At 39.6% G+C, this 23,310-nt stretch overlaps 2 protein-coding genes across 2 annotated transcripts; both read right to left on the bottom strand.

The window, feature by feature from the left end:
* Positions 1-488: 488 nt before the first annotated feature.
* Positions 489-2,403, bottom strand: LOC116015232 (BI1-like protein). Its single transcript, XM_031255258.1, has 4 exons — positions 2,051-2,403; positions 1,311-1,424; positions 1,028-1,185; positions 489-937 (listed from the first exon to the last, which is right to left on the bottom strand). Exons 1-4 carry the CDS (start codon positions 2,310-2,312, stop codon positions 731-733), a joined length of 741 nt encoding a protein of 246 aa, XP_031111118.1. The 5' UTR covers positions 2,313-2,403; the 3' UTR covers positions 489-730.
* Positions 2,404-2,683: 280 nt separating this feature from the next.
* LOC116015918 lies at positions 2,684-4,972 on the bottom strand. The gene is made up of 4 exons (XM_031256084.1): positions 4,706-4,972; positions 4,333-4,566; positions 3,802-4,249; positions 2,684-3,411 (listed from the first exon to the last, which is right to left on the bottom strand). The coding sequence occupies exons 1-4, from the start codon at positions 4,970-4,972 to the stop codon at positions 2,684-2,686; spliced, it is 1,677 nt and encodes a 558-aa protein (XP_031111944.1).
* Between the last annotated feature and the right edge of the window lie 18,338 nt (positions 4,973-23,310).

Below are 23,310 nucleotides of genomic sequence, written 5' to 3'. Positions count from 1 at the left end.
TTAATTATTTTTTTTAATTTTTTTTAATTTTAAGGGTATTATTGGTTTTTTTTAATTGTAAGGGTATTATTGGGGGGAGGGGTGGCCGCATGTGTGTTTATTTTAATTACCTTTTATTTATTTTTTTAATTTTTAATTTTAATAGTTTATTACTAAGCAAGTAACCATCAAGTGCATGGTAACCTACTATAAGGTGAAATTGCATACATTTAAAGTGTTTAGTAACCATAAAGTGCATGGTAACCTACTATAAGGTAAAATTGCATACATTTAAAGTGTTTAGTGGTCTAATTGCACTTTTTTTTGTTCAATGGCCTAATTGCACTTTCAGGTTACGTTCAATGGCCAATTTGAATCTTATTCCATCTTTTTAATTGCATTATAAAATATTTGATGCTATAATTTATATAATAATATATGGATCCAAATATTTTTAAAATATTATAGCAATGGGTGGAAATACCAATTGATATTTTAAAAAAATGATGTAAAGAGAATTTTGGAACATTACCTTTATTAGTGACTTTAGGCTTACAACTTCCCCATCATTTAAAACACTTGGAATCCAAGTGGGCAGAATGCAATGGCGGGTTGTCAGTAAGCAATAGAAGATATAGATACATGTATAGTATAGTATCTACACAATTGTATTGCTACCTCAAGAGAACGGAATAAAAGCAAGCATCATCCGGAGGGGATGGGTTTCAGGTGGAATACACATACATTGTACTTAGTTCTCTGCCTGTTTAAGCATCCGCAGAATGGTGAGGAAGAGGTTTAGGATATCCAGATAGAGAGTGACGGATGCCCAGATGTATTCATCATATGTAAACCGCTTGATCAAGTTGTCTGTGTCATAAACAATGTATCCCGAGAAAATTATAGCACTAATGGCACTCAAGACAGCAGTGGATGCAGATCCAAGAGGGAAGAACATCTGGGCAGATTTACACAGGTCATGAATATAACTAGAAAAAATGGAAGCATAAGACACAGGATGGAATAGGAATATGAATATGATGAATACCTGAATGAAGCCAGTCACGATGAGAATGACAAGGCTGGTGAACAGGATTGGTCCCAAAAAGTTGAAGTCTTTACCCTTCTTAGCAGCCCAGAAAGTGTATCCAGTCAAAGCTGAAACTACAGCTGATGTCAAGATCAGAGCCTCGAGCACAATCCCACCTGAAACATCACACATTCAAATGTCAAAGAATGTTTCCAGACCTTGAATGGGCGTCGGGTAGGGGTAGACAATCCAATCAAGCACTCAAACAAATCACTTGAATGGCTAGTAAAAGACTTCCTACCATCTGTGTTAGCACAGCTTACAGCAACAGGGAAACTCAGAGAGGCAGTGAAAAGTCCAAGGAAAATGAAGTTCAGTGGATGCCTTTGTTGATAGGCGTGCAAAGGCCACAAAACTGCATAAATGGTATAAATCAATTATTACATTTTCAAGCACTATAAGTCTATAACAAAATTAAACGAAATCAAGTCAAAATCAAAGCCATACTCCAAACCATTAATTATCATAATACTAAAACTCAAATGTAATTCCATTGATTGAATTAACCAAATACATGCATCCAGAAGAGAAGATAAGTTTGCAATATCAAGCACAATTCTATAATTCTGGCCACATCACCAAAACAAATTGTCAAAATAATCACAATGAAGGAACATTGATAAAATCAGGTATGTCTGTTCTGGTAGAAAAGAGAAAATGAAATACACAGATACTGTACGAATTAGGATTGAAAATGATGAGAATAAAAAATTTAGGTTTTAATAACACAAGCAAATAAGAATACAAAAACAACAAATTCAGTTCCATCATGAAATCCTACACAAACTATTACAAGAAATGCAACGATTAGCGATGTATTATACATATCCAAAACAGTTGATCATATAAGATCTAGTGACTCAATTCGGATCCAGAGATTTTTACACATACAGAAATGGTGATGAATCATATATACATTTCACATATCCATACAGAGAAGATAATTCATTGAAGATCTAGGATTGGAAAGAGGGTGCTTACGGAGGAAGGGGAGGAAAACAAAGAAGAGGAGAATGCCAGAACTTCCCTTGAGAGCCTCATTGAGGGGAGCATAGAGAACAGTGACACCGGCGACGAGAGTGGTGAGGAGGATCTGAGCGGAGATAATTCCGTAGACTTTGCGGATGAAGCCCCAGCGCAGCTGGTTCTCGCCGAAACCAATTCCCGGGTACAGAGTCCCCTCCTCGATATCGCCTTTCATTCCGCCATCGTAGCTGCTGCTCACACGCTCGAAGCCGTACATCTTCGCTTTCGCTCTCAACTCTCTCTCTCTCTCGAGATGTGAACAATTTTCTGCTTTGTTGTATGTATTGGCGGACAACGAATTTTATCGGTGGAGGAGATAGAGACGTGCTTCGGTGGTTGACTTGACGATGACGACGCGTTAGGAGGGATCAGGGAAAAAGCCCCCTTCACCACAGGAGGATTCTATGGGGCGTTTTCGTCATTTCCTTTTCGAAGTTTCTGCCTTTTCCTATTTTACCAAACTTATCGACCATTGTTTTGATTTTATTATGAAAAGGGCAAAGATTAATGCTATTCACTCTGATAAAAATTTTCACTCTTATTCTCCCTTCTTTTTGAAAACCAACTTGTTGGATTGATTAAATCAACTCAGAAATAGAGTAGGGGGATAGCATCCCAATACAAAGCAGTAACTTGCGAGAAAGTCAACGTTGCAAGCGTGTGAGTCCCTCTATTAGTGGTTCTAGGAATTAAACTAACAGAGCATCGAATGAAAGAAGACATAATAGCCCTAGAGGCATCAATGGAAAAGCCAACATAAGAAAAAAGACTAGTACTAGTCATAACTAATAAATTCTTGAGAGTGGAACAATCCGTATAGATATGCACCGAGTTTATGCCACGATCCTTGAGCCACGACAAAGCTTCCTTGCAGGCTAACGATTCCGCCATAAGTGGTGAGAAGCAATGCGGTAGACGGGCGTTGAAAGCTGCAACAAAATCTCCATTCTGCGTCAACAATAGTGCTCCCACCGTGGCCTCCTTGGTCTGATGCCGATAGCCCGCGTCGACGTAACACAGCAGCGCAACAGTGTGCACCTCTGGATTCGGCGCTGCTTGGGGCGGTGGATGATGGTCCGCTGCGTTGTGCACTTGGCGCCACGCGAACACTGCGGCTCGGGCTGCCCGCCACACGCTCCTCGGATGTGGCAGCGATCCCTCCCAAACTGCCGAGTTCCTCGCCTTCCATATGTGATATAGTAGTGCTACAATATTGAGAACATCATCCTCTGTTAACATGCATAATGCACTAGCAAACCATTCACCAAAATCATCCCCTCCCACACTAGGAACATGTAAAGAAGATTCATTCCATACTAGAGTTGTAAATTCACACAAAAGTAGTGAGTGCATTGTATTCTCATGCAAAATACCACACATAGGGCTTGCTGGATCAATATCTACTCTTTTTATAATCAAATTAGTGGTAGTAGGAAGAACATTAGAGAGGGTTCTCCAAACAAAAACTCCATCTCCATTTCGCAGGGCATTTAATTTTCCAAAGATGTAGCCATTTATCAAAGGTACCCGGGGTATTCACAAAATTTCCAATAATTCGTTTGTAGCCGTCTTTAATAGTATAGTTGCCACTGGGTCTCCTAACCAAAACCAAGAATCCTCATAATTAGGTGCAGCCGATACTCTCAAAATACGATCTACGTCACACTGATCAAATATATCATGGATAATTGACTCATCCCAAGTACCAGTTGCTGGGTCAAGCAACCCTGAGACCAAAGAGCCATCAAGTTCTTGGGGCATAGAAGTCTGGATCATTGGATCAGGTTCGTCAGGTAACCATGGGTGGCCCCAGATTAAAGTTGCTTTGCCATCACCCACTCTTCTTCGGACTCCACTACAAACCAGCTCATGGGCAGCCATAACACTCCTCCAGTAGTAGCTTGGGCAAGTCCCCAGAGTGGCATCAATAAAAGAGGTCTTTGGAAAATACCTGGCTTTATAGATACGAGCCACCAATGATTGGGGTCTTGTAAGGAATCTCCAGGCCTGTTTACCTAACATTGCCAGATTAAAAGCCCTCAAATCCTTGAAACCCAAACCACCAAACTTCTTGGGAACACACAGTCTGTCCCACGCCTTCCAATGTATTCCCTTCTCGTTCCCAATTCCCCACCAATAACGATTCATGATCCTCTCAATGGATAAACATATTGAGTCAGGAAGTAGAAAAACACTCATAGTGAACGTGGGCGTAGACTGGGACACACTCGGAGAACCTCCTTTCCTGCCTGTGAAATAAGCTTCTTACTCCACGAACCAATTTTGTGCTTAATTTTATCCTCAATATATGAAAACACTGCTCTATTCTCTCTCCCCACAAAAGATGGGAGACCTAGATATTTCCCAAAATTAGGGGCTTGAACCACCCCCAGTACTGTAGCCACAATATCTCTGTCAATCTCAGATGTGTTCCTACTAAAACACACACTCGACTTATGGAAGTTCACCGCCTGCCCAAACATATTCTCATAATAATTAGGCACTGCTTGATAGTTCCTGCCTCCTGAGCATTCGCTTTGAAGAACAAGATACTATCATCTGCAAAGAATAAATGAGACACCGGGGGAGCCCCTCTAGCTACCCTACAACCATGAAAATCTCCCCTAGCTTCAGCCTGCTGGAGTAGTAGCGAGAGACCCTCAGCACAGATAATGAATAAATATGGTGATAGTGGATCTCCCTAGCGAATGCCACGTGTGGGAACAACCTGACCAGGTTTGTGCCATTCACCAAAAAATTGTAGGAGACCGTGGTGACACATAACATCACCAAATTCACCCAGTCCACAGAAAAGCCTAAAGCCAGCATCATTTTGCGCAGAAACGGCCACTCCATACGATCATACGCTTTCGCCATGTCCAATTTTAGGGCACCCCATCAAACTAAACCACACTTCTGTTCAAATAATGACCCACCTCCGCAACAATGAGTATATTATCTGTGATGAGCCTATTAGGAATAAAAGCACTCTGTGAATCAGAAATTACATCCCCTAACAGCAGTTTCATCCTGTTAGCAATCATCTTGGCCATGATTTTGTAAACCACATTGCAAAGAGCAATTGGTCTCAGGTCAGACACCTTCTCAGGCCTGTTCTTCTTAGGGATAAGAACCGCATTAGTGTCATTCAGGCCATCCGGGAAGGAACACTCATTCAGGCACTTTAACACAAAAGAAGACACATCAGTACCTACCACGTCCCAGTAATGCTGGTAGAACCCAGGGTTTATGCCATCTGGGCCTGGTGCTTTATCTGGAAACATGGAGGACAGAGTTGTTTTTACCTCCTCCTGATCAAAAGGCTTTGAGAGGGCCACATTCTGCTCGGGAGAGACGCGGGGAACAACAGAAGCAACAAAAGAATCCACATTGGAGGGAGAGATATTTGAAGCAAATATATTACGAAAGTAGTCAACACAACAGCATTCAAATCATCACCATCAACCCACACATCAAAATCATTCTTTAATCTAGTGAGAGTGTTCTTCTTTTTGCGAGCAGAAGCGTACCTGTGGAAGAATTCAGTATTGGCATCCGCCCCACGTAACCAATGCTGCTTCGCCCTCTGTCTCCAAAACACATCTTCTTGGGCCTCCAACTGACACAGCTCAGCCTCAAGACGCTGATATTCACCGAGAGAGTGGGGATCCAACTGACCCTTAAGTAATAGATGATTCTTCCGCAGAGTACTAATCTTTTCACCAAACTTTTGAAAATGATCACCACCCCAGCGAAGGAGCCTATCACCACAGAGTCGTAAGCAATCCATCAGACCAGCGTGTCTCCCTTCATGCCACGCCTCCTCCACCTGCTTTCGGCAGCCCTCATCATAGACCCAGGCCATCTCAAATTTAAAGGACCTGCGCCAATTTCGGTGTGCCCGGACATTTCCTTTGACCCCCAAAAAGAGAGCCGAATGGTCAGAACTACGGGTAGGAATATTAGACACAGCTGCCTCCGGAAGTGTATGACACCACTCTGCACCTGCGAGGACCTTATCCAACCTCTCCTCCATCCACTCTAAAGTCCCTCGGCCTCTCTCCCAAGTAAACTGATAGCCCTACATTGGCAACTGAGCTAAACCACAATCCTCCATAGTCTCACTAAATCCCCGAAGCAGATTATCAGGGTGCGGATTACCCTGCGCTTCTCATGCTGGAACAGGAGATCATTGAAATCCCCTACAACTACCTAAGGAAGCGTGGATTGTCCCGCAAGAGTTCGCAAAAGATCCCAAGACGCACTCCTCCGACTCCGTTCAGGGTAGCCGTAGAAACCCGTCATCCTCCAAACCCCCAACCCCAGTAATAGTGACCTCCAAATCCACATGATTTCTCGAAAAGCTTAACAACCTCGCAGTGTTATTCCTCCTCCAAAACAGAGCCATACCACCACTCAATCCAATACTATCAACATAAAACAAACCTTCAAAACCAAGCTTGACACGGAGCTGCTCTGCATGTATCCGTGTCACCTTGGTTTCCATAAGAAAAACAAACTCGGGCTTCTTACAGGACACAAGGTCCACCACCTCACGAACTGTACGTGGATTGTCCAAGCCACGACAGTTCCAGCTCAAGGTACTCATGATGATGGGCGGGTCTGGGAACCAAGACCCGCCACATGCAAGTTTTTTGAAACCTCGGCCATGACCACATCACCACCCGCACCACCCTGCCGCCTCAGTCCGCCCCCCGAGCCCTCACGACGGCGCTTAGACACGGCCGTGACCACAGCCCCGGCCTCCTGCCGGTCTACCGGAACCGAGACCGCCGACGTACTGTCATAGCTGCCGGTAGTAGCTTCCGATCGCCCATCAACTCGCGGCGATCCTCCGACCGGTACCAGCCAGCTATCTCCGATCGCCAGTGGCCCCCGACGCTGTCCCGCCCTCAATTCAGTCCCAAACGGGTATTGCTCGACCGGGATTAGCGACTCCCTTGCTTTTAAACAGAACCTGTGAGTGTGCCCCATCATACCGCAGAAGAAACAAAAGCAGTGCAAGCGCTCATACTTAAAGGTCACCCAACTCCACGATTTATCGCGTTTCAAAAGCTTCATTCTTCGTTTAATTGGCTTGTCAACCGATATTGCCACCCGAATACGGTAAAAATCCAGCCAAGGTGCCCCCGCAAACCTCTCGTCACTCTTAACAAAAGAACCAAGGAAATTCCCTATCTGTTCCAAGATCAAGCTTGAGGTGTAGCCGACGGGAACATCATGAAGTTGTACCCACATGTCAACCGAATCAAGTTTGACGTCGCCGGGCAATACACCGTCCTGAACTTGTCTGCAAACGAGCGTGCAATTGTCGAAAGACCAGGGACCCTCATCCAACACATATTGCATGTCAGTCACGTGAAAGAAAACAAACATGAATAAATTTGGTTGAAGCTCCGTGATTTGGACGCCCTTAGCCGGCTTCCAGACCGAAGCCAACACCTGTCTCATATATTCCAATTTCACCATTCTCGCAGTCAAGAAACGACCGACAACCAGCCATGTCTCGTGCTCCCCCTCCCTCTCGACCTGCCCAGCCAACCCTACCGGCTCAAACGCTTCCTCTTCGTCCTCCAACACCATGTCAGCCCAACGAGCAGTTAGCCCCGCCACACCGTTAACTTGCGTCGGAGAAGCCATGCAGATCAGTTACGAAACCCAATGCCACGTCGCAAATAACCTTCCATCAAAACGAAACCCTGAAAGGCCGATGATAAAACCGGAGGAAGTTGAAGAAAAACGATGGAAAATCCTGGAAAACCCTAGGAGAGAACCAAAACCCTAGATGAGACTAGAGAGAGAATTTTTTGGCCTATCTTATTCTCCCTTCTTGATATCACTTATTTTACTTTTTTATAATAAGTTAATGAGATTATTTAAATTTAATTGGCACTTTTCTGACTCTCCTTAATTAAATAATATATATATATATATATATATTAAAACAAATATATTTTACTATATGTATGGAGTATCATTTACATATTACATAGACAAAGTTATTTTTATTAGAAATACATATAAATATAATATATAATGAAAAATTAATTAAGTCTTCTTAATATAAACAAAAGAAATGAGGAAAAGGAACAAATAATGAAGGTTATGTTGTATTCATAATCCGAATAACGTGAATACAATGGATATATGAAGCTAGCTATAGAAATCAACTATAACTCAAATACTAACAGAGCCCTAACAGCTCCTATGGTATCAGTTACCGGGTTCTGTCAATCTCTTCCGCTCATTCCGTTCGCTCATAGTCGTCGTACGCGACGATGCTGGGTCTGTTGGCGTCTCTTCGGAGCACACCGAGACCGTCGTCTCTCAACCTCCACCCGTCGTCGTCGGAAATTCTCTTGCCATTGCTCATCACTATGTTTCCATTAAGTTGACAAACCACAATTATCTTTTTTGGAGGACGCAACTGCTACCCTTCCTCTGTGGACAAGGTTTGCTGGGCTACATCGACGGCACTCTTCCCTGTCCAGAAGCTTCGCTTTCTCCGGCTGGTGATGCAGCGGTGGCTACTGCTTCCCTGGTGGCGTTGCAGGCTGCGTGGAGAAGACAGGATCAAGCTCTTCTCTCGCTCCTGATCTCCTCTCTATCTGAGGAGGTCATGTACCTCGCGGTTGGTCGCACAGCGAGCTTGCCACGAAGATGGGAGAAACGAACGCCAGAGAGTCCCTTGGTAAAAATGTCAGCCAGCTGATCTTTGGTAGAAATGAAATTCACCTAGACCTCATTCTTAGAGACCTTATCACGCACAAAGTGATAGTCGATTTCCACGTGCTTCGTCCTAGCATGAAAAACTGGATTCGCACAAAGATAGGTTGCCCCCAAGTTATCACACCAGAGCTTGGGAGTAGACTGGAGAGGCAAACCAAGCTCACGCAAGAGAGAGACCAACCACGTCACCTCAACAGAAACATCGGCGAGGGCCTTATACTCAGCTTCAATAGAAGAACGAGCCACAGTGCGCTGCTTGCGACACGTCCAATAAACAAGATTAACACCGAGGAAAACAACAAAACCACTGGTGGACTTACAGTCCCCGGGTCACCAGCCCAATCCGAATCAGAGAACGAATGAAGATCAAACGATTGAGACCTGGAAATACCGAGACCATAATGAATAGTGCCCTTAACATAACGAAGGACACGTTTAAGCATCCCCCAATGCACAGTGGTAGGAGCATGCATATGCTGACATAGCCGATTCACCGCAAAAGCCAAATCAGGCCTAGTCACAGTTAGATACTACAAGGCACCCGCAAGGCTCCTATACTGAGTCGGATCCGCGTACGGTACAACAGAGTCTTCAGACGGCTGAACTAACGAGACAGGAGTGGCAAGAGGCTTGCAGTCCACCATGCCTGCACGCTTTAGAATATCGTTCATGTAGCCCCCCTGAGACAAAAGCAAACCATCGCCATGCTGAACCGTCGCAATGCCAAGAAAGAAAGAAGGACGACCCATATCACGCACCTTGAACTCACGGCCCATACGAGCCACCAAATCGTCAACACGAGCAGAGTCCGAGCCCATCACCAAGATATCGTCAACATACACGAGCAAGTAAAGTTGCACAACATCAGTTGAGCAAATAAACAGAGAGACGTCAGTCTTAGAAGGATAGAAGCCAACAGAAACCAAGAAATCATGCAGCCGAGTGAATAAGGCCTGGGGCGCCTATTTCAGACCATATAAAGAGCGCTACAATGAACACACATGAGTAGGATAAGACTTATCCTCATAGCCCGGCGGCTGGCGCATATAAACAATCTCAGATAAATTCCCGTTGAGAAACGCATTGTGAATGTCCAACTGCCGCACAGACTAGCCCCTCAAGAAAACAACAAACAATAGCAGCCGCACAGTAGTAGGCTTCACAACCGGACTGAAGGTCTCAAAAAAATCTTATCCTTCAACCTGATTAAACCCCTTCGCGACCAGACGAGCCTTGTGCCGCTCTATAGAACCATCGGCCTTCCGTTTGGTTCGAAAAACCCACTTGCACCCAACAACATTCATACCGGGCGCATATGGAACAAGCTTCAATGTGGAGTTCTGCAGTAGAGCGTTGAACTCAAGATCCATGGCCTCACGCCACTCAGGAAACTGCACAGCTTGCGTAAAACAAGTGGGTTCAGGTACAACGACCTGAGAGACCAAGGCAACCGGACCACGAGACATACTCCGTAATTGCATTGCATGAGACCGAGGCAAACCCCGACGGGGCTGACGACCACGAGGGCGACCAGGCCGACCCCGAACCACAGTGACAGTCCGAGAACTATCAGAAATAGGAGCATCTAGGGAAGCCTCAACATTAGAGGGTCTAGCAGCTGGAGGCGACATAGGGCGCACAAGAGATAAAGTCGGCGAAGCAGGAGCCACAAGCGCTACACCCCAGGGACCAGGGACTGGAGCAGGAGCCTGCATAGATACACCACTAGAAAAGGGAAAAGCAGACTCATCGAACCGCACATGGCGACAGATGAAGACCTTATTAGTAGTTAAGTCCATACAACGATAGCCACGATATGACTCAGGATACCCCAGGAAGACACAAGGAGACAAATGAAACTGTAGTTTGTGTTTGTTATAGGGACGCAATAAAGGGAAACACAGACAACCAAAAACACGCAAGAAGGAGTATGAGGGAGACGACTTGTGAACTCAAAAATGCGGGTTCTCATTATTAAGAACGGAAGTAGGCATTTTATTGATTAAGTATACCGTAGTTTCAAACGCATAATCCCAAAAACGCATAGGAACAGATGCTTGAGCCATGAGGGCCAAACCAGTTTCAACAATGTGACGATGCCTACGTTCCCCGTTTTGTTCATGGGTATAGGCACAAGACTACCTATGAGTAATACCCAAAGACATAAGAGTAGTATGAAATTTTTTATACTCTCCCCCTAGATTAGATTGAATAGAAATTATCTTGCGAGAGAAAAACCGTTCAACTTGCACACGAAAACAATCAAAAGTTGAGTATAAATCAGATTTCGCACGCATTGGAAAATACCAAACAAACCTAGAATAGTCATCAACGAATAAAACAAAATAGCATGGTTGAAAAAATCGCTAGGCGCTCCCTAGGCGTTTGGGGAGCGCCTAGCGCCTAGGACGCCTAGCCGGGGATTAATCGGCGCCTAGGCGCCCGTGTATTTTTTATTTTTTAAAAATTTATTTAAGTATTTTTTATTTTTTAAAGACTAATAATTATAAATTATATAATACTTTAATAGTTAATACTAAAATATTAAATATTAATCTAAAAAATATCTAACTTTGTACAATTTAAAATTATTTCACTCAAAACGATGTTGTTTTGAGTGAAATAACCCATTAAAAAAAAAGGACAATAGTTAATCGACCGACTAGAAGGCCTAGTCGGTACCTAGTCGGTCTAGTCGACACCTAGGCGGTCAGCGCCTAAGCGGCCTAGGCGGTGGTTTGGCGGCCTAGGCGGAGCTTAGGCGGTCGCCTAGCCGGCCAACCGCCTAGACCACCATTTAATGTGATACGCTAGGCGGTCGACCAGCGCCTAGCGCCTAGGCAGGGATTAATCGGCGCCTAGGCGGGATTTTTACAACACTGCAAAATAGTGATATCCAAATAAAGGCCACCCGAGACCCCCCTCCCCCCCTTGCAGGACCTCTTTGGTTGAAAGATCCTTCACAAAGAAACAATCTGGGTGAAACTCAAAATAAACAGAATTATCCCTAGCAAAACGTTGCATAGATAATAACGAAACAGAAAGACAAGGCACAAGAAGAACATCAGACAAATTTAAAGAGCGAGTTTTAGCAGCTATTGAAGACGAACCAACACTAATAATGGGGATACCTATCCCGTCGCCAATGCGCAAAACGTCAGACCCACCATAGCTAGAAGTAGAGGACATTAAGGCAGGATCCGGTGTAGCATGGTTCGTAGCACCCGTATCCGGGAACCAACGATGTGACGCCACGGAGGAAACATCACTGCCACCACCATCCGAATATGCAACATGTGCTTGGGAACCTGGAGCTGCTGCATACCGCCGAAAGCAAGAAACAGCAGAGTGCCCAAATGCATTACAGATCTGACAATGTACTCCACCGAACCGCCCATGGCCTCCCCGACCACGACCGCGCCTGCCTCGACCGCGACCACCAATGGAGAACTACCCGCGACCCGCGACCTCTGCTGGCTGCGAAAGCAGCGTGCACTGGTTCATCACCGCCACAAATGAACTCATGGGCAGAGAGAAAATCGGAGAGCTCCGCTAGGGTAATTGGATCGCCGGTTGTCAGCATGGCCACCAGTGGCCGGAACTCCGGTCTCAAGCCACGGAAAACATACAAGTTATGGTCGTCCAAGCCGATGGGTCTCCCTGCCAACGCCAAGTCCTCAACCAGTAGCTGAGCACGCCCAAGGTAATCTGCAATGGAAGCGTCACCTTGTCGGAGAGACTACAGCTCACCAAGAAGCCGGAGAGCCCGAGTTCCCATCGCCGATCCCAGCGTCTGCTCGAGTGCAAGCCATAGCTGTCGTGACGCCGTGTGACCAACCGCGAGGTGCATGACCTCCTCAGATAGAGAGGAGATCAGGAGCGAGAGAAGAGCTTGATCCTGTCTACTCCACGCAGCCTACAACGCCACCAGGGAATCAGTGGCCACCGGGGAAGCAGTAGCCACCGCTGCATCACCACCCGGAGGAGGCAAAGCTTCTGGACAGGGAAGAGTGCCGTCGATGTAGCCCAGCAAACCTTGTCCACGGAGGAAGGGTAGCAGCTGCATCCTCCAAAAAAGATAATTGCGGTTTGTCAACTTAATGGAAACATAGTGATGAGCAGCGGCAAGAGAATTTCCGGCGACGACGGGTGGAAGTTGAGAGACGACGATCTCGGTGCGCTTCGAAGAGACGCCAACAGACCCATCATCGTCGCGTACGGCGGCCATGAGCGAACGGAATGAGCGGAAGAGATTGGTAGAACCCGGTAACTGATACCAGATGAAGGTTGTGTTGTATTGGTAATCTGAATAACGTGAATACAATGGATATATGAAGCTAGCTATAGAAACCAACTATAACTCAAATACTAACAGAGTCCTAACACAAATAAATAGTCTCTTCAACAATAGGCCAAAAAACAATTAAACCCTTAAACTATAAAAAAAAAAAATCTAATTATACACTTCAATTTTTCATTGTGGTGCAACTTAGGTTCCGTTTGGAAAGCAGGAAAAATACTTCCCGAAAAATTTTCCTTTCCAGTGTTTGGTTGAGTTATGAAAAACTTTCTTGGTGTGTTTGGTTCATTTTTTTGAAAATGAGTAGAATTGTATAATTATATATTTTATTATTTTATTTAAGATATAAAATAATATAAAAATATATAACATAATAATATTTATTATAAAAGAAAAAAAACAAAGGTCCGGCTCTGGTTTCCAGCCGAAACCAGAGCAGAGAGCAGTTTCTGGTGGACTAGTTTCCGCCGGAATGGGTGAGATGGCCATTTTGGTCAAGAACATACGAAACGGCCATTTTGGCCATTCTGTAAAATGTCCTACGGAAAAAATATCGGTAAGTCATTTTCCGGAAAAAATGAACTGATTTTCCCTGATCAACAAAAAACATTTTCCGTTGATTGCATTTTTCGGACGTTGCCAAAACACCGAAAACTCGGAAAACATTTTCCGAAAGTTATTTTCTGAGTTACCAAACACACCCTTAGCTTATAACTTCTTAAAGTGATGCAATTAGGTCAATTGTGATAATATGTAAATTGTGGTAACTTGAATTATTTTTCAAAAACTAAATTAAAAATAAAAGTTGCTAGTTATCTATTGATGAAGAAGCCATAAATATTCTCTATCTATTGAAAAGAGAGGCCATAGTTGGTAGGGGTGTGCAACGGACGGTTCGGGGGGGGGGGGGCAGGTAGTGAATCCGTTCGGATTTCGGTTTAGAATATTCAAACCCAATTTCATTTTTAAATTTAATTTATCCAATCGATTTTTGGTTATTTCGGTTCGGTCAGTTCGGTCGAATTTCGGGTTGAATTTCGGTTATTACACAAACAAATTAATACATGTTCATAAAAACTTTACAGTTACTATTTTTTTTTTTCATATTTTCAAAATTTCAGACTTCCAATTTTTAAAATACTGTATAATAATTTGTACTAAATTACTAATATATAAATATATTAGCAACTTAGTAACATTATTATTCAAACTGGAAATTTGTATACAAAATTACAACTTTTAGAATTGCAAAAACTTACAAAGTAAAACAACAAAAAACTACAACTTGTAGATTTAAAAATTCATGAATTCATCCGCAAAAATCAAAATTCAAAATATCAATTATGAAGCATTCAAGCTTCTCTAGTGCCCACAATTTCACATCCAAAACCTAACATTCTTCCTATAAAAAAAAATTGAAAACTTAGTAAAATAAATAATCAATCGATAAAAATTAAACTTAGTAAAAGCTACAACTTATAGATTTAAAAATTCATGAATTCATCCGAAAAAATCAAAAATCAAAATATCAATTATGAAGCATTCAAGCTTCTCTAGTGCCCACAATTTCAAATTCAAAACCTATTCTTCCTGTAAAAAATTGAAAACTTAAATAATCAATCAATAAAAATTAAACTTAGTAAAAGCTACAACTTGTAGATTTAAAAATTCATGAATTCATCATTTCATCTGCAAAAATCAATATATCAATTATGATTTATGAAGCATTCAAACTGTCCACTGTCCAGACTCCACATTCTCACGTCCAAAACTTACTCTTTTTCCTGTGAAAAATTGAAAACTTAGTAAAGTAAATAATCAAACAATAGAAAATAAATAAATAGTCATAAATAATTATGAAATTGACTCAGTAAGCTTTATTTTGTCCATATCAATGTTTGGATTAAGGGTAAATAGCTACAAAAATGTTGTGTGGACTATTAAACATTGAGCAACATGCCAAACTTAATCATTATTTTCAGATGATAGGTGGAAGCTTTCATCATTGCCAAATATGAACATAAGAACATTACCAAAGTTACATTAGATTAGCGCACAAGGGGCCAACGCAACAACTTACATTAGAACATTGCCCTTAATATAAATTTGGAGCGCATATCCCTTGCTTAATCCTTTCTAATCTCAGCCATTTAATCTATTAATTTGGATGGTTATCATGGGTCCTCATAGTCCTGTATAATATATAGTCATCATGTGAATAAGGGCCTCTATCTATATATATATATATATATATATACACACACACACACATATACATTCATAGTGTTCAAAATTCATTTTAATTACTAAATGTCTCTTAAATGTGTTTATTTGTGTATATGTTATGTTTCTAAAACTATGATGAACTTGTTTATCAGTTTTATTTGAAATATTATTTTCTTAAAGAAAATTCAATTTCTGAAAGAAAATTTTATTTCAAACTATCACTTTAGTTCCTTCAAGAAACATGCAAGTTCTATTTTATCCGGCCCCTCGTATATTATTGCTTTGAAAGTGGCTATTACATCAAAAAATTTCCTAGCCTTTCTCATGTCTCAATTCTTAATGATGAAAAACCTCAAGAATGTCACAACTCTTTCCCTAAAATTGTCGTTTACACGCCTCTTTTCTCAATCGTTAAAAGTCAACCTTTGGGTCAAATTTGAGAAAACGCAACCTTCACACAAACAATCCTATCCTTCGTATAAAACCTCTCACGTTCAAATTTATGTCTCCAGTCACCGAGAAAATTAAATTCAAAACAAAACTCTTCAACTTACCGTGAAAATCATCCCAAAATCCCAAAAAATTTACCAACTACTTTGTACACGGTAATGGCGACTCATATGTCAACCCAAACTGTAAATCCAGTAGGATGAACCTATTCTCATACCCAACCTATCAGTTTTGGCGAAACAAGTTAACTCCAGGTAAATTTTGAATCTTCAAGATTTTCACAATGTTGCAGAAGACAAAGTGCTAAGAAATCTGATTATTCAAGCTTTGGAGAAAACCGGTCTTCTAAAGCTCTGCACTTACTCCTTCACATGTATATTTTTGATGAGGACGCAGCTAATTTCTATTTAAACTCATCCTTGAAAATGGGTTTATATCATTTACTATGAATTGCATGAGTATGTTTTAAATGAGTTAATTACCATTTTGGTCCCTTGACTATGGCAAAAGTACTAAATTGGTCCTCGACTATCAATTTTGGTCAATTAAGTCCTAAACTATTGATTTTGTATCAGATTTGGTCCTCCGTCAGTTTGGTTGTTAAGTGGTCGCCTCTTTTGAAGACCAATTTGGTACACCGCCATAGTCGAGGGACCAAAATGGTAATTAACTCATATTTATTTGTATATAAAAGTATAAAATTATTTAACTTCAGTACTTCCATTTTTTTTTTGGAGTTGAATTCGAGGAGTTGGCATATCCGAACAACCTAAATTTTCTGGATATAAAAAGTTCCTAAAACTAGAATTTGAGATGTTGATTGATATTCTGTATAGGTGTATGGAATGCAAGTAGGGATGGCAACGGGGCGGGGCGGGGACACTCCCCGTCCCCGTCCCCGGAACCCCGACCCCGTCCCCGTCCCCGGCGGGGATTTGAAAGTAGTCCCCATCCCCGTCCCCGCGGGGAATTAAGCGGGGACGGGGATTCCCCGTCCCCGATTAATTTTTAGTCAAAATCTTAAATTAATGTAATTTTAAATTTTAAAAGATAGAAACTTAAGTCTTATTTTTAAAAATAATATATATATAAAAGCTTAGTGTATAAGCTTAGTAACAATACAGTGCTTAGTGTATAAGCTTAGTAACAGACTAACAGTACACTGCTTAGTAACATTACTGCCACTAGCTTAGTGTATAATATAAGCTTAATTAGTAACATTGCAGTGCTTAGTAACATTAACAGCACGTTTGGTTCACGGAATGAATTTGGAGGGAATAGTAATGCTATTCCACAGGGAATGGAATAGGTAAGGAATAGAATATGAATTATATAATATTGTGTGGTTCGTTGAAGGAATAGACTTTAAGAATTGTATTCCAGTGTTTGGTTGGTTAAAAGAATGGAAATGGAATAGGTTTTAAAGACATAAATACCCTTATACAATAATAATAATAATAATAATAATAATAATAATAATAATAATAATAATAATAATGATGATGATGATGATAATTAAGGACAACTCATATATAAACAAATACACATGTGTGTCTGTATGCATAATAATAATAATAATAATAATAATAATAATAATAATAATAATTATTATTATTATTATTATTATTATTATTATTATTATTTTGTGTGTGTTTATATATATATATATATATATATATATATATATATATATATATATATATATATATATATATTTTGATAGGTAACAATTATAATTAATTAAATATATACATTTATATGATACATTATATTTATTAAATATAAATATTAAATAATGTACAAAGGGTATTTTTTATATTTATCATGTAGAAGCTATTCCCAAGAGCATGGGAATAGCTAATACCAAAGCCCCCCCAAGGAATGGCTATTCCCTTTGCAAAGGTAATAGCTCATTCCTTGGAATGCCATTCCCATGATAAAATGAACAAAACAAACAATGGAATAGGTCATTCCAAGGAATGCTATTCCATTCCTAACCAATTCCATGAACCAAACATGCCATAAGTGGCAATATAGAAGCTTAGTAACATTACAGTGGAATTACTTTATATATATATATATATATATATATATATATATATATATATATATATATATATATATATATATATATTTTGTTGTAGGGACAAGAGTATTGGCTGGCAAAAAGAGCGTTTGTCCCCTTCCTATCCACCTTGTTGGAGAAAGCAAGACATGAATCCGGTGACACAAACGAGATAGTACAAGTGATTCAGACCGGAATCGGTTTACAAAATGACAACATTTCATGGCTAGAACGAGTATGTAATACTCTTTATTGTTTAACACACACACACACATATATATATATATATATATATATATATTTTGATAGGTAACAATTATAATTAATTAAATATATACATTTATATGATACATTATATTTATTAAATATAAATATTAAATAATGTACAAAGGGTATTTTTTATATTTATCATGTAGAAGCTATTCCCAAGAGCATGGGAATAGCTAATACCAAAGCCCCCCCAAGGAATGGCTATTCCCTTTGCAAAGGTAATAGCTCATTCCTTGGAATGCCATTCCCATGATAAAATGAACAAAACAAACAATGGAATAGGTCATTCCAAGGAATGCTATTCCATTCCTAACCAATTCCATGAACCAAACATGCCATAAGTGGCAATATAGAAGCTTAGTAACATTACAGTGGAATTACTTTATATATATATATATATATATATATATATATATATATATATATATATATATATATATATATATATATTATTTTTTAATTCGGGGACGGGGCGGGGCGGGGAGGGGTATCCCCGTCCCCGATCCCCGAAATTTTTCCCCATCTCCGTCCCCGTTAGAGACGGGGACGGGACACATTGTCATCCCTAAATGCAAGACTGGAAGTTTATAGAAAGGGATACAGTATGACTGGACTAGATATATCTGGAAGAAATTGGTAAAGTTCTGTACGAAGGCATTACTGTTGAAAAATATATAATAATAAATTCAAATAGAGAATTAGTTATGGATTTATTATTACTGAACTTTTGATCAGAAAGGGTTTTAACATGAGATGAGGGAAGAATATTGCCAGTTACAAGTATCTATTTAGAAACCCTAAAACCCTAAGGAGGAAGCAGACTAACTCCCAAGTTGTTCAAAGAAGGAAAAGAAAATCTAAGGTTCTTGAAGGTGGAGATTCTAATGAACCATCCTATGTGATTAGGAGCAATGTAAATGAAGTTGTGACTTCAGCCATGCAAGTCACTACTATTGTGCCTCATATATCTAATGGGAAAGTTACTCAACCTATCTCATCCTGGCATCCGATACAAGAAGAATTCCTTAGAAGTAATGTGGAAATTGCTGCAAATCCTATCACTCATCTTCAAATTGAAGGGATTGATCATGAGTTATTTGAAGGAAATAGGGAACAATTTTTTAATGAGGATCCAATACTTGCAAGAGAATTGTTTAGAGTTAAAGAATGGAGGAAATGGATGATTGCTAATTATCAGTCCCATGGTTCACGTGTGGGACCAGAAATTGAAAAAGATGAATTGTTTTCCCTATCATGGTTAGAAGCAAATGACATTGCAGAAGATCTTTTATTATCCACCATTAATCAGAGTTTATTCCGCCAAAGTTCAAGCCAAGTTATCAAGTTCAAGAGATAAATTGCCAACCATGGAAGATAATTTTCAAGCCTTGTCAATTGAAGAATTAAAGGAGATTGATCAAGCCAGTTTGCAAGAAGGAATTCAAAGATCATTAGTGGAGTTTCAATGCTATCTTGGTGTAACTTCAAGTACACAACCCGAGCATGCAACACAGGAGAAGGTCATGAACTTGTTATTTGTGAAAATATTGAGCACGTCACAACCCTAGGGAATTCAAGCATTCAAACTGGAAAACCTATTGCAAGTAATGTTGGTGAAATAACCTAAGATGAGATATTAGAGGAACCGATAATGATTCCAGGTCATTCTCATGCAATGGTTCAAATTATTGAATCAATTAAAGGACTTGGAAGAATCCCAGTTAAAGTTTGTGAAGTTCAAATTGAAAAACTAGCTACGGGTTTAGCTATAGTTCCAATTGAGATTCAAGAACAAGTAGAAGCTACAGTTTTAGCTACGGTTCCAACTAAAGGCACAGTTCAAGTAGAGAAACAAGCCACAGTTCTAGCTACAGTTAATACCCTAGTAGAAGTAAATGTTGAGTGCACGGCTACGGTTTCGCATGAGCAGGTCACTGTTGAAATACCAATTATTGCTACAGTCCATAGTCATGAAAATCAAGCTGAAAATAAGGCTAACGAATCTGAGGAAGTCACGGTCAATGATCAGCAAATTATTTCATTCACTGCTACTGTGTCTCATTCACAAGGTGAAGAATTCCTTGAAAATCAAAATTCTTTGATAAAAGCAGACATCTAACTTTCTAAAAATTTAATGGATGTTCAAGTTGAGTTCCCAGAAGAAATTCAAGACAGTGTTGAAGAAGAAGAACAGGCTCCATCAACAAAAAGAAAAAAGTGGTTATGCCTAAAACATCTGAGACCAGTGAACCAAACAATGATAATGATCTGGACATGGAAGTACCAGCTGAAGAGGAATGACAAATGCAATTGGTTACAATTCTCATTCGTCATAAACAAGCATAATTTGGTAAATGAATCTTTGATCTAAAGAAAAGTCTGAGTAAAGAAAACATAGAAGATGAAGACAATCTATTGAGCTCTCTATTTCTCAAAGTGGATGAATGTCAGGATGAAATTAGCACAAAGTTTGCAACGGTTATAGAACTCAAAGGAGATATTGATAGAGATGCATATGAGAATATACTCAATTACTCAAACAATTGAGAAGTTTGAATGATCAACAAAGAGATATAACCAAGGTGTTGCAATATTCTAATGAAAAGAATGATGAGAAAAAGTGGGATGACAAATTTTATGAGTTAATGAAAGCACTAGAAGCTGATAGACAAAGAGCAGAAAAATTCACAATTGCACAAAATAATGGACTACTTAATGTCATTCATTAGCAACAAAACCATATTATTGATCTTCAAAATGAACTGTCAGCCATGAAAGGTGAACAAACTACAATCCACACTAAAGTAGAACAAAATTAATGGCAATGTGGAGCTTCTCCTTGATTATGCCAAAAGGGAGGAAGAGAGCAGTCATTTGGCTCTAAGTTCCTCATTTTCTCCTACAGGAAGCTCAATAGGAAAAGGTAGAGGTAGAGGAAAATCCAGTGATAGTAATTTTATACAATTTTCAGGTACTATAGGTCCAAAATTTGGTGCTATTGACTACTTTAGAGAAGAGCAACCCAAGTATACTTTAAATGATGCAGTCCTATAGTCCAGAAGCAGCCCAAGAAGGACCAAGTTGCTTGGGTAGTAAATCAAAATAGGAGACTAGAAGATGAATTGAAAAAGGATCCTGAAGTTATAAGAAGGAAAATGTTTTATGTGACTGATGAAGTTTATATGATGCATGAACTAATTGATTATACAGGTTATGAAGGCAAATACTTGGATGTAGGAAGAAGCTTTGCAAAATGCATCAAGTGGTTTCGCGAAGGAATACTACCTATAGGATCTATTCAGGAAGCCTATGGGTACTACATTACAGGTGATATTCATGACAAATACAAGAATGCCAAATTTGAATGAAATTCCAAAGACTGAAGGGATCATATCAACAAAAGAATTGAAGAAGAAGTCAAAGGCACAAGGAAAAGATGATTTGGGTAATGTAATTTGACTTTGAAACTACTTTTTTGAAATATTTCATGTGATCGTGTTGATGTTTTGAATAAGTTCTTATCATATCTGATTATTGAGTCTATTATGTTTTTTTAAGAATTTTTTTTAGATCTAGAACGTACCAATTCCATGCTTGAGAATCTTTTATAATAAAAAGGGGAAGAAATTATCTTTTCTCTCAGATATGCATTTAGGAAATCTCTATCTAAAAAAAATTCTTCAAGGTCATATATTGATGTTAAACTCAGAGGATAGCCAAAATAAAATAAATAGCCAAGAAAAATTCTCTTTAAAAATGACTAAGCCAAATGACTGAGAATAGGTTTTGGCATAAAAAAAAATGGGAAATTGTTAGAAATAAATTATAATTAGATTTTGATAAGCCAAAAATGTATTTTTAGGATAAAAATTTAGTCCTCTATTTATTTTATTTTGTATGAGTCTTCTCAAACAAGTCCAGGAAAATTTCTAAGGAAAATAAGAAGATGATACGTGAAAAAGAGCCAAGAAGAAAATTAATTTAAAGCCTATGATCTCAAATTAATTTTTTTAAAAAAATTATTTTTTGAAGAATTTAATCATGGAAATAAGATATAAATTATGGAAGACTACATTTTGATTTATGGCAGAAAGTCATAGGACTCACGGCTATGTTGATTTAAAGGAAGAAAACATGTCATTTTTGCTAAGGAGAAAATCAAGCTAATTTTTTTATTTTATTTTTTTGAAAAAAAAAAAAAAAAGCCACACTTTTAGAAGAGACCACAATTTTAGAAGAAGTCACAATTTTAGAAGAGAAGTAAAAGTCACGCCAATTCTAGTTCTAGAAGTCACACTTTTGAAGGCTATGGCTTACTCTCAAGATCACAGCAATGAGAAAGAGTATACGGAAATATTGGAACAAAAGAAATAACAAGAATTCAAGTGGCTTAGATGGAAGAAAATAATTAGCAAGGAAATTAATGCAAAAGGTACAAGGTTTAAATCCTCTTAATAACATATCTATTTTTAAAGATGCTTAGGATGAGGTCATGCTTCTTCTAAACACCCTAGAAGAGGTCACGCTTCTCTCAAATATTAAGGACCGCTTTGATCATAATTTAACCTAAGAGGAGGTCACGGTTTCTTCTCTACAAAAAAAGCTAGCTACAGTTGAATCACAAAGGAATAAATAGAAAATTGTAGCAAAGAAGTAATAAGAATCTAAGTAGCAAAGTTGGTGGAAGCAAGGAAAATAATGTAAAAGAACATGGTTCAAATCCTATTAACATCATATTTTAAAAGGCTCTCCTATAAAACCCTAAAAGGAGGTCTAGCTATTTGAAGGAGGTTACCTACCTTTCTTATATTTTAAAAAGCTCTCCTAAAACCCTAAAAGGAAGTCTAGCTATTTGAAGGATGTTACCTACCTTTCTTAAAAAACTAAAAGGAGGTCTCCCTCTTTGAAGGAGGTTACCTTCCTTAAAAGGCTAAGGATTGGAGGAGGCCATGGTTTTCTATAAATAGAGATGAAGACCATACACGAATTGGGACCAACACCAACTTTTCCAACCTACTTTCCCTCCACGGCTAAACTACAACTTGTCAAACATGAGTTCCCGCCACCGCTCCACTACAACTTGTCAAACATGGGTTCCCTGCACCGCTAAACTACAACTTGTCAAACATGGGTTCCCTCCACGGCTAAACTACA

This window comes from Ipomoea triloba, chromosome 4 (genome assembly GCF_003576645.1).
Source record: "Ipomoea triloba cultivar NCNSP0323 chromosome 4, ASM357664v1".
Taxonomy (NCBI): Eukaryota; Viridiplantae; Streptophyta; class Magnoliopsida; order Solanales; family Convolvulaceae; genus Ipomoea; species Ipomoea triloba.
Note: the sequence above shows the minus strand (reverse complement) of the source record. Positions and strands in the feature narration are given on the sequence as shown.